General features: G+C 38.6%; 1 protein-coding gene across 2 annotated transcripts in view; it reads left to right on the plus strand.

Annotated features, from left to right (window-relative positions):
• Positions 1-13,046, plus strand: part of pparab (peroxisome proliferator-activated receptor alpha b) — a 38,257-nt gene that overhangs the window by 17,395 nt on the left and 7,816 nt on the right. For both annotated transcript variants that reach the window (XM_079604536.1, XM_079604535.1), the window contains exons 4-7: positions 5,366-5,504; positions 8,560-8,759; positions 11,091-11,300; positions 12,513-12,756. In XM_079604536.1, the coding sequence (XP_079460662.1) occupies positions 5,366-5,504; positions 8,560-8,759; positions 11,091-11,300; positions 12,513-12,756 (793 nt within the window). The remainder of the gene's footprint in view (positions 1-5,365; positions 5,505-8,559; positions 8,760-11,090; positions 11,301-12,512; positions 12,757-13,046) is intronic.

Raw genomic sequence — 13,046 nt, forward strand, 5'->3', positions numbered from 1 at the left:
AATACCATTATCATCAATATTATTCACAATATAACTAATATGCAGAATGTATTTTTTTATATTTCTGTTTAGTCTTTTTTATTTTCAAAAATCGTTCAACTACATCAATCAAAACTTAATTATATATAATATAGTACATTAATAATTAGCGGTCGACCGTTATAACGCCAATTCCGATATATCGGCCGATATTGGGCATTTTTTCAATATCGGCATTGATCGATAAATGTTTTTCTGTTTATATATGTTTATATAATATACATAATTGATTATTATAAATCTATTGGCTTTATATTGGCCATCAGCCACCCTGCTCTCTAAGATATCGGCATCAGCTTTAAAAAAAAAAAAATCACCAATGCATATATAACGGCCGATATTGGAATTCTTTTAATATCAGCATTTGCCAATACGTTTTTCTTTTTATATATATTTATATAATATACATAAATGTTAATTATAAATATATTGGCTTTATATCGGGCATCAGCCACCCTTCTCTCTAAGATATCGGCATCGGCTTAAAAAAAATCTGTATCGGTTGACCACTGTTAATAATAATAATAATATGTATTTATTTTAATTATTATTATTAAATCAATGTTATTATTATTATTAAAAATCAGTTGACAGTGCCATCGTTAACGAATATTGATCAAACCAATAACTAATGCCTGCACTGCATCTCTCATTTCCATATAATGCTCATCTTTATGGTTCTGCATATTTTGACACCTCACTTGCATAACTTTCTTCACCTCCCCAACGCTCTCTGATGGCAAAGAAACGCTGGGAGCTATTTATTAATTTGTCACCCGACTTACAGTAGGCCTGTGAAGCTCTGGCCTTGACCCTGGTGTTAAAACTCGGGCAACAGCTCGCCCAGTCCTGTGTAAGTCATGTGACTGCTCGAGCCACAGCTGCAGAGGTCATCGTGCTTCTGTAGGGGTTAAATAAAGCCTGGGTGACGTCATGTGTATCATTTATACAGTTATGTATTTCAGAAATGTACATGTACAAAATCACAGTTAGCTAAAAATTTATAAATTTAAATAATGTAAAAATTTAAGGCAGAAACAATGAAAGAATGAATACTTGTTTGTTAACAAATGATTATGACCGAAAATTGTAGCATCGGTGTATGTTAATACTAATATAGAATTTATTTCACGTGCTTTACAACAAACATAGCTCGTTGAATCCGATTTTAGAGCCATAACTTTTGATTTCATAACTCACTCCCCTGCGTCTCCATCTGGGTCGGTCATGTTAGATGCCCGTGGTTTGGCCGGTGAAGGAACATGCGGTCCCGGAGCACGTCGTCTTCCAGCGGGACCAACACCTCCCGCGTTTCTGTCCTCGACTCAACCTCTCCTCCTCTCCATCTCCCTCTGCATAATCTCCCTTTCGAAACTGTGTTTCTAGGGACAAAATGGCTCAACATGTGTGAAGCAACATCCATTAGTTTTTACAACCCCTTCCCTTCTTGCCAGCCTGCACTTTGAGTCTCTGCTCTCGCTGGCCAACGCTGGTCGTCTTCATCGCTTTGCCAGATTGTGCAAGCCGCTTGATTTCATGCTTTGGATGCATTTACGACATTCGGATCTGGCCTTTTTTCTTATTTCCAGGGATACTGAGTAAAAATAAAGCTTTGATATCAAGGTTTCAAATGGTTATATGGTGATGCTGGCCGTTGCAGCAGAGGTTAATCGTCAAATATGTTCAAAAAGGGCTGTCACTAAGGATTCATTTTATAACCGGTCGATTATTTTGACGATTAAAGCGAGACACTACAGGTAAATAGGATAACATTTTTAACTAGCAGATATCACCATGAAACTTTCCCAGTTGATTACCTACATTAAAGGGCACCTATTATGACATTTAAAATGTTCCTAATGTTGTTGTGGGAGTCCCCAACAACAGTTTTACATGCATGCAATGACAAAAAACACTTTTGTTTTCGTATAATATGCATTTATTTTTACCTGATTTGCTCACCGACTCCCAAATGATTCGTTCAACGACTCGTTTTTCAAACCCCTCCTTTGCGCGACGCTAATCTGCGTTGATTGGTCAGATGACCCAGCAGTGTTTACAGAGATAATACTTATTTTTAACACGGAGTGCAATGATGCTTTTATCAATTAAATTGTATTATAATAATGATTATAGTCCACTGCTTTATAGTTTGTAGTAAAAAACGAAAAATAAGATAAAGAATGTAATGTTATGTTAGCGAGCATAGCCCAGAGTTCATATTGTAAAAGCACAATCAGTCTTTGTTTGCGTTAGCCCGATGCATAAACATAACGTTTTACAAAAAAAAAAATGCAGTTACGTTACTACGAGGTATTACTCTATTCTTAGACAACTCCGAAAACAACGACAAACACTTCAGATATCTCAATACAATTGTCATTGAAGACCTAGAAGCTAAACAGTGCTTACACAACAAACAAAATAATTATTAAGCATGCTACATAAAACATAAAAGCAACAATTATTAATAACACTTACAGGTTGTGATACGGAGGAGGAAGCTGATGCAAATACACTTGGAACTGAACCTTCCTTCAATATCAGCCGGCTCGCGAATACAAGTTTGATTGCATTTAAAAAGCAATCGTCTTCAAAATGACGCGAACAAAGCACAAGGCTCGGACTATACTTCTGTGGTATAGTTATATATATGAATTGTGTCCACTTAGTCTTCAAATGCTCCTCCTTGGGCAGATGAAAAAAGTTTGCTTTTAAATCGCACTTCAGAACACAGCGTCTCGTCGCCATGATGTTTTCAAGTTTTCCCTGCTGGCCTTGGAGCGCAATAAGTGGGCGTATCGTATTCAAATAACTTGACAAGTTGACGTCATCTAGTCAGAGAAAAAGCTTCGGTCTTCTAACGATTCATAAAAATGACTCCGAGTCGACTCTCACTTTTGAAAGACAATAACTTTATATACGGTGCACTTTCATATTTCAAACTTTGCAGGATGTTTTTGTTCACTTAGATCTATGTTACACACTACATGAAAGGTAAATTTCAAAATTCCATAATAGGTGCCCTTTAAGATGAGAAAAAAATGTATTACAAGTCTTCTGTAATTTAATGTTTAAATATGCAAATTAGGCAATATCTAATTAAATGTGCTCTAATTTGCATATATTTAAAAAAACGAAATCTGAGTATTGGATAAAGCCAGGTTAAAACATTTTTTTTTCATTGTGTTCACATATTAGATGGGGAAAAAATTACTGAGGGATTTATGGATATCTACTTTTGTTATCCGGTAAATCAGAATATAGTGTCAATAGCCTTAAAAAAATTATTTTCGCCATGTTTTTTTGAATAAAATGTTATATAAATCAGGCTAGGAATAATATATGTACAAATCCTTCTGTAAATGTCTTGATAATATAACTAGGTACAAGACTGGAAGGTTTGGTGTATTTCGGTGCAACTGAAGTGGAGATTTCGGACTTGGAGAATGAGAGAAAAGTCATTTTGAGAAAACGGGCTTTAAAGATTTATCATCAGCCAATGAGATTGCGCATTCAGCCCTTTTACTTTCACGATTGGTTGCTGATAAAAAGGAAATGACCATATTTGGATCCGACAGCATTGTACAGGAGAGAGCGCTTTCCAGCGGTGTGTGTGATGACAGGGAGCAGACCGAGATCGCGGAGCAGCGGGAAGATTTATAACACCAACTTTTGTTGAATTTATGAGAAATCTACAGACGCAAACAGACAAAGTGTAGTAAAATAAAGACCTAAATGTGTATTTCAGACTTTTTTTCACCACAAGTCTGAAAGAAGACATGTTATTGAAGATATCCCAAAATATCAAAATTGACCAGTGAAAAAAAAGAAACAATGTTTTTGCCTGCCGTGTCTCGCCTTAATCGAGTAATTCGACAAAAATGTAAACAACAATTTGCATATTTAGAAATATATTGATGTATTCTCCTGTGTTGCAGAGGGTTTATAAGTGAGTTATGTTACAAATCTGGAGAAATGGTGCACGTTGTTTCTCTACATGAACGTTATAAGCAACCCAAAATGGGGTTTGTTAACCGAACTGCTGAGACGCACTTCACGTATGCAAATTATAACAGTGCAACACTATGAAACACGAAGCGCATCAGACTTTATATGCTTTCCCTAGCAATAAAACTAGCCATTGCCACATGATTATTTCATATATATATAAAAAAAATGCAATGCTTTTCCAGCAAGAATAACTGTATTTTGATGTATTCCCTTGCCATGATCACACTGTTCACCACTAATGTTACGGATGTGATCCTCATGGGGAGGATTATCAACCTCATTCCTATTTTGAATCTCTGTCACCATGCCTGGAAGGCAGAAGCTGTGTGTTTCCAAGAGAGGAAACCCCGACGGATCCAAGGACAAATGAGGACAAACACAACCTTCGAATGTCCTGCCAGCCTATTTGGAGAATGGCGTGGTTTAGATTGTGTACCGGTACATCATTTTCTGGCCTGTTTTAATAGAGAGATATGAACTTCAAATGGAACGAGTCATCTTTAAAGTGTACAGAACAGAACAGGACAGATACTTAATACAAGCGATGACCTATACGTTGATCTGTTTAAAGCGGTGGTATAATGCCCTTTTCACACGATGTAAAATAAGTCTCTGATGTCCCCAGAGTGTGTGTGTGAAGTTTTAGCACAAAATACCCCACAGATATTTGTATATAGCATGTTAAAGTTGTCACTTTTTGAGGGTGAGCAAAAACACAGTTTTGTGTCTGTTCCTTTAAATGCAAATGAGCTGCTGCTCCCGGCACAGGGGGCGGAGCTTCAAGAGCTCATGTCCTTTTACCTCACACACACACATACACACAGGCACTGAACATTTAAAAAACGTTTAGCCTTTTATGTTCAAACCGGCGTCAGAAAGATGGAGACACTCAAGAAGTGACAACATGTAGAAGCAACAGGACATTTCTGAATGGTTAGTTGATGAATTTGTCGCTTATGTGTAGTTATCTTCTAGTCAATGATTAGCATATTCTGCCTTGATAATCTATAAATCGTGTTCCGGGGGCGGGGTTTATGTAAATTGGTGATGTCACTAACCCGGGAGGAATGTCGTGTAGTCTCTACCAGCCGTTTGTTGTAGTCCTTAAAAAACTATTTCTTTAAAAGCAAATATCTCCCTTTGCTTTGAACTTTGAGCGTTGTAACTTTGCAGATGTTGTTTATGATCAAACAGCAACATTACACACTAACTAAAGTTAGAAAAGTGAAATCATAATCAACCACCCCTTTAAAAATGTGTCATTGGTGTTTTTTCTTAGAATCAAACTGGATTTCTGTTTCTCCCGCTATAGGGTTTCTTCCGTCGGACCATTCGCCTCAAACTGGAGTACGATAAGTGTGAACGCCGCTGTAAGATCCAAAAGAGGAACCGAAACAAGTGCCAATACTGTCGCTTTCAGAAGTGCCTGTCTGTGGGCATGTCCCACAATGGTATGTATGACAAACTTGTCAATCTCAAACACATGCAAACAAAAGCCCTAATAATATTATGGTAATTGTATCTCACTGAAACCAGTACAACACTGGCCGGTTGGAACGACACATGTAAATTAAACTGTTCCTTTAAAATGATCTTCCTCAAGGTTAAAGCGATGTTGCACTCCCGTTCTGGGTAATCTTTGACTAAACGAGCGAGTCTTTGTCCTTGAGATATCCGTGCATTGTTGCATTGCATTGTTTTCAGTCTAGAGTCAAAGGTTATCTTTCATGAGGCCCGCTGTGCTGGACCGCTCATCTTGCACGGACTTTATGACCAGCAAAGGCATGTGCTGAAACCGTGCTATGGTCGAAGTCCGTAACCCGAACCGTGTACACTTGAAAACACACAGCGATGCGTGATCACCCTAACCCCATTCCTCACAGCGATGTGGGTTAGCTGCTAAAATTAGATGCTTTTATGTTTTTTTGGTCCTTTTGATAGAAATACTAACTATGAAATGTGTTGGAATAGAGACTAAAGAGACTGATATCGGTTGTCCCATTCTTTTCCTTATGAAATCTTTCACGTCGTAAGCTGATATAAACACATGTGCCATTGGACGCTTACTTTAGAGTAGGCATCTGCTTCAGACCTGCTCATCCCAGTGAAAGTTAAAACCAGCAGCATTCCTCACCACTGCTTTCATCCTGTTATCTCCAAACGCTGGAGTATTAGACCTAACCGTCGTAAAGTAGCATAGTGGTGTTAAAGTGGTGAAAATCAAGCTTTTAATGTTGTTTATATGTCTATGTGGTGTTTAATGTTTTTTTAAGACAAACCGTGTGTAAATTCACAAGTCGACAGCATTGCTGAGTATTTTCTCTTTAAAACTGCAGTGAACCAAATACAGTCTCAAAAACGGATGTTTCTGACGTCACAAACTACCTTGTAACCAATCAGATCAACGTGTGATCGTCAGCGAGTGGATCTCTGAGCTGAGTGAGTGAGTGGAGGCGGGGCTCATTTGCATATTCATAGAACCGCATATACTAAATGAGAGGGTGTAGAGTTACATTTAATATATTTTAAGGCACTGTGACATTTTTTTTCAAGGAGAAAAAAAAACGTTTAAATATGTAATTTCAAAGATGAGTTTTAAGGGATAAAATGATTGACTAGAGGGGGACTTTAAAGTGATAGTTCACAGAAAAATGAAAGTCATAATTTATTCATGTCGCGCCTTTTTACATGTGGGACTGCAGGGGTTGTGGTTCAAAAATGACTAAAAATCTGCGTGGAATGCCTTACAATTATTAAAAGTGACAGTAAAGATATTTATAATGTTACAAAATATTTCTGTTTCAAATAAATGATGTTCTTTACAACTTTCTATTTTATTAAGAAATCCTGATAAAAATGTATCACGGTTTCCACAAAGATATGAAGCAGCACAACCGTTTTCAACATTGACAATAGAGCTGCACGATTCTGGATCAATTGAGAATCACACTATTTTTTTTTTGTTTCAAACAGAGATCACGATTCTCCCATGATTCTGAACAGGCAACTGAACAAAATTACATGTAATTTACTAGTGGTTCTGACTAAATGTTCATTGCTGCAGTCTAAAATGTTCAATTAATCTGAATGAATTATATGGGTTGAATGACTCACTCATAAATACTTGTTTCATTAATGGATGAATCAGCATTTTTGTACGAATCACCTGAATGAATGATTCAATGACAAATAATTTTTTTAACGCTAACTTGTCGCCACCTACTGGTGTAACTTGATACAATCGTTATTTGAAGCGACAAGATACATTCAAAAGGTGATTTGCTCTATTTTCGTCGCTTTTGTAGACATCAGTGTTTATATCCGAACTATAAACTTTTATTACACTACTTCTGTGATAATATGAATAATTGTATCACAGAAATGTCATTTAGGAATGAGATCGTATGGGTGTTTAAATAGAGATTGGAAATTTTTAATGAAATCTTGAGCAGCAAATCATCATATTATACTGATTTCTGAAGGATCATGTGACACTGAAGTCTGGAGTAATGATGCTGAAAATTCAGCTTTGATCACAGGAATAAATCACAGTTTAACACATATTCACATAGAAAACTGCTATTTTGTGATCTTAATTGCAGGTAAATATTGCGGTAGCAATGCATATAGTTCATAGCATGCAAATGTTTGGTGAATGTTTTTGTAACGTCTGTGTTTCAAGCACTGGAGGTTTCCAGGCCGGGACTTTAAGCTCATTAGCTGTTGGGGATTGTGCCGTCTGGTTAGGATTGCATTTCTGGTTCTAAAGATGTCCGCATTTGAGTGCACTATATACCACTGACAGTATGAAACCATCCAAACTATCCAAAACACGCTAGTTTCTGAAACACTGAAGATGCCCGTCGCTGCTCTGCCTGTCGAATTACACCATCCAACTCCATTTGAACTCGGGCCAGATCGAAACTCGTGTTACTCAATTCCTCTGGGCGAGTTTCTAAGGCACCAGACATCCTGATCTGACAAAATGTGTACACAGTGGCCTTGGATTTCAGCAAATATTAATCATCCGTGATCAGCGGCGCATGTGGTTGTTTTGCAAGAGAATCCGCAGAGTAAAGAGTCACAGCCGTTTAGAGCAAATGCCATCTGAACTTAATCAGGTTGTGAAAAGAAGGTGCTGTACATCTGATAATGTATTGTCCTTGTGAAACGCAATTACATAGTGACACATTTAATTGGTTTGACAAGTTTAGAATTAATAGGGATATTGAACAAAAGTTCGCTGAACGTTGTGCCAAGTAACACAGCAGTAGATCTATTTCTATGTGATTTTCTAGATTCTTGGAAGGTTTTTAAGAACTAAACACAAATGATCATGTCAGATTATATCCACATATCACTGCTGAGACTTTAGATATGCAGAAACATGTCAGAAATCGTCTTTGTTCCAAAATGCACTGAGCTTCCTACAGGGGGAGCATCAGTTCTTACATGGGATGTTGGTTTGGGTGTTATCTATAAGTTACCTTATAATCCCTCGAACAGCGATCCGCTTTGGGCGGATGCCACAGTCGGAGAAGCTGAGGTTGAAGGCGGAGATCCTAACGGGAGAACGAGAGGTCGAGGACCCGCAGATGGCCGATCAAAAAACCCTGGCCAAGCAGATCTACGAGGCCTACATGAAGAACTTCAGCATGAACAAATGCAAAGCTCGGACTATCTTGACGGGCAAGACAAGCACGCCGGTAAGAGAATTCTGCCATGTGTAAGTAATCCTAGCAACAGGGACGTGCACAGATCATTTAAAGGGCAGTGGCACAAAAAAGGCACTGAGGGGAGATCGTTCTGCTGAAATCACGTTCAGTGGGAGACGGGGGTGACCTAGCACCTTAGCAACACCCTAACAACCCCAACCACCCTAGATACTACCTAGCAACAGCTTAGCAATGTCCTTGCAGCCACTCAGACCATCTTAGCAACACCCTAGCAACCATTCAGAACATCTTAGCAATGCCCTAACAACCCAGAATACGCTAGGTACTGCCTAGCAACCATCCAGAACACCCTAGCAACAGCATAGCAATGTCGTAGCAGCCACTCAGACCACCTTATCAACCCAGAACACCCTAGAAACTACCTAGCAACCATCCAGAACACTCTAGCAACGCCCTAGCAACAGCATAGCAATGTCTCACCAGCCACTCAGACCACCTTAGCAACGCCTAGACAACCTAGATACTATCTTGCAACCATCCAGAACACTCTACTAACGCCCTAGCAACAGCATAGCAATGTCTCACCAGCCACTCAGACCACCTTAGCAACGCCCAGACAACCTAGATACTACCTTGCAACCATCCAGAACACTCTACTAACGCCCTAGCAACAGCATAGCAATGTCCTACCAGTCACTAAGACCACATTAGCAACGCCCAAACACCCTAGATACTACCTAACAACCATCCAGAACACTCTACTAACGCCCTAGCAACAACATAGCAATGGCCTAGGCCCAAGTAACCACCCACAACACCTCAACATTGGCCTAGCAACAACATGGAACACCTTAGCAATGCCCTAGGAACAACCCCGAACAACCACATATCCTATTAACCACCCAGAACACAGTAGGAATGGCCTACCATCCACCCAATGCCCTAGCAACAACATAGCAATGACAGAAATACCATTCAGAACATCTTTGCAACCACATAGAAATGGCCTAGTAACCACCAAAAACACCTTAACAATGATCTAGCAAAAACCCAGACCACCTTAGCAATGCCCTAGTAACCACACAGAACACCTTAGCAATGGCCTAATAACAGCCCAGCACACCTTTGAAACCACATAAAAATGACATAGCAACCATTCAGATCACCTTAGCAACACCCTAGCAACCACTTAGAACACCTTAGCACTCTGTCTATGTTAGATGTTGTTTTGTCTGTCTGTATAACCTTTTAAAACTATTTTAAGGCAGCATGTCATGCCAAGATCAAATCATTTACAAATGTTTTTTCAGGTTTGAGCTATTGCGCAGTGGTCAGTGCATGTGCTTACACAGTTTCCTGTCTCTCTACCTTCTTATAAAGCACAAAGCCCATCAATAAAACCGATGTCTTATTGATGAGGCTGTGTGTGACACGAGGTCATGGGGCAGGGGTTTATAGTTGACCTTGTTGCACAGAATCCTGACTGGGTGTGGATGTATGTCAGCGTGAGGATGGGTTCCTCCGCAGATGTGCGTCTGTAACACTGGCTTGATTGTTGGTTCTGAGCTCTGCAGGACACGGGCCAGCTGTTGGGAGCGAGATGCAGCTGAATTAAGACGAGTCTTTCATCTCTCACAGTACGCTTGTTCTCTCACGAGCCTCTCGGGGTGTCATGTCGACCTCTCTTTGTGGAGGCGGGGAGCGGCTTGAGTTTTAGGCCCGTTTGGAACAAATGCCATCATCTGAACTTTATCAGGTTGTGAAAAGAAGATGCTGTACATCTGATATTGTATTGTCCTCGTGAAACACAATTACATAGTAAAGCATTTAATTGGCTTGACAGTTTAGAAAGTATTGAAACAGGAGTCCGTTTCATTTACACATAATAATAAAAAAGAATATCAATCATAATTTTATTGTTTTATATATGCATATAATATAACTTTCTTAGCGCTGTCAAATCGGTTAATTGTGATTTTTCGCATTTAAGCAAAATAATAATTATATATATATAGGTATTTATACACACATGTATATTTACAAACTTTTTATGTTAGTCACGATTACTCAGTTTGGCAGCACTCATTTTTATTCCATTTTTTTAATATATTATTGATTTTATTGAATTTCAATCTTTCAAAGTATTGAAACACAATGTTGGGGCGGGACATATCTATATCTATATTTAATTTCTCTATTTATTTTATTGAATTACATTTTTCAGTGCCCATCTGCCACCTTTACTCTAGATATGGTAATCTGGCGGAGAACTGTATCGTGAAAAGCGCTGTAACTGAAGAATGCAGTCTAGATTTTATTCTTAATTTGATCTTTATGCTTCATTCTCATTGTTCTGTATAGCCTTTTGTGATCCACGACATGGAGACGCTGCAGTTGGCTGAACAGACTTTCGTGGCGAAGATGGTGGGTTCTTCAGGCGGGCTGCTGAATAAGGACGCCGAGGTTCGGATATTTCACTGCTGCCAGTGCACCTCGGTGGAGACGGTCACTGAGCTGACGGAGTTCGCCAAGTCCGTGCCAGGCTTCTCAGACCTGGACCTAAATGACCAGGTTAGTGCATCGCATCCTCTAAACTCTTTAAAGGAGTAGTTCACGTTCAAATAAAAATGTCCTGATAATTTACTCACCCCCATGTCATCCAAGATGTCCACGTCTTTCTTCCTTCAGTCGAAAAGAAATGAAGGTTTTTGAGGAAAACGTTCCAGGATTTTTCTCCATATGGACTTCAATGATTATTATTTTTAATATTTTTTAGAAAATGGCTGACCGTTGCGCTAGATAAGACTCTTATTCCTCGGCTGGGATCGTGTCGAGACTTTGAAGCTGCACTGAAACTCACATTTGGACCTTCAAACCGTTGGTTGCCATTGAAGTCCATTATATGGAGAAATATCCTGGAACGTTTTCCTCAAAAACTTTCATTTCTTTTTGACTGAAGAAAGAAAGACGTGGACATCTTGGATGACATGGGGGTGAGTAAGTTATCAGGACATTTTTTATTTGAAAGGAAACTAATCCTTTAAACTTCATGAAAAGGATTTGTCACCCAGATCTTTATATATAAACATTCAGGTTTTGAAATTAACTTTTTCACCGGCCAATTTGGCTACTAAATTTTTAAGTTACCGGCCATTCAGAATTTCTACTAGCCAAAAAAAAGAGAGAGAAAGAAACCAGATTAACTACGTCACAGTTTATATTTATATATATATATATCATACAATTTTGATTTTATACATTCATTTCTTATTCAAACTAAATCCTGTCATCCAGCATCTCCTCTCTTCCTCTCTCATCCTCATCATCAAAAATGTGTTTTAGGAGGACAGATCAATACAGGACAAAGAATATCAGAAAAATGTATGTTGGAAAATATCAGTCTTTTCTGTTTACCAAATGCTTTTTAATCTTCGCTATTGCTTCAATGCAAATGAACAAGCGTGTCGTTATTTGTTGCGTAGTGACGTGTGTGTTCAAGTAAGCCAGATATGAGCAGATTCTGCATAATACGCTGTATTTAATATTCCATGATGACTCACGAGTTGAGTATTTGCGCTAAATCTGCGCAGATTTGTCTTACACACAAACTTCCCCAGCGAAGTGAGTAAACATAATAAGTAACACGCCAGATTGGCTCGTGATTTGACCATTTTTTACCCGCATTTGGCGGGTTGTCGAGTGTTCATTTCAAACCTGACCCAGATCTTTATATATGAACATTGTATAAGCACGTTAACTTGAACGCAGTCTGTTCTCCGACAGGTGACATTATTAAAGTACGGCGTCCACGAGGCGCTGTTTGCCATGTTGGCGTCATGCATGAATAAAGACGGTTTGCTGGTGGCGTACGGGAGCGGGTTCATCACCAGAGAGTTTCTGAAGAGCTTACGACGACCGTTCAGCGAGATGATGGAGCCCAAGTTTCAGTTTGCCATGAAGTTCAACTCCCTCGAACTGGACGATAGTGACCTCGCGCTGTTCGTTGCTGCCATCATCTGCTGTGGAGGTATATTGCGTCTTTTTAGATTTTATTAAAATAAAATGACGATATTATATTTTGATTATATATTTAAATAGAGATATTCTAGATATTCTAGATATAAGAGATATTCTAAATCGATTCAGAATCGCTTAAGAGAGAATCGAATTTAAAAAGTTGATATATTTGCAGAAGTTTTCAAGAATCAATTCAGAATCGCTGAAGAGAGAATCGAGTAAAAACTATTACAAAATTTTTAAAGAATCGATTCAGAATTGCTGTAGAGAGAATCAAATTAAAAATGTTATATTTGCTGA

The sequence above is a fragment of the Phoxinus phoxinus genome (genome assembly GCF_949152265.1).
Source record: "Phoxinus phoxinus genome assembly, chromosome: 25".
NCBI lineage: Eukaryota > Metazoa > Chordata > Actinopteri > Cypriniformes > Leuciscidae > Phoxinus > Phoxinus phoxinus.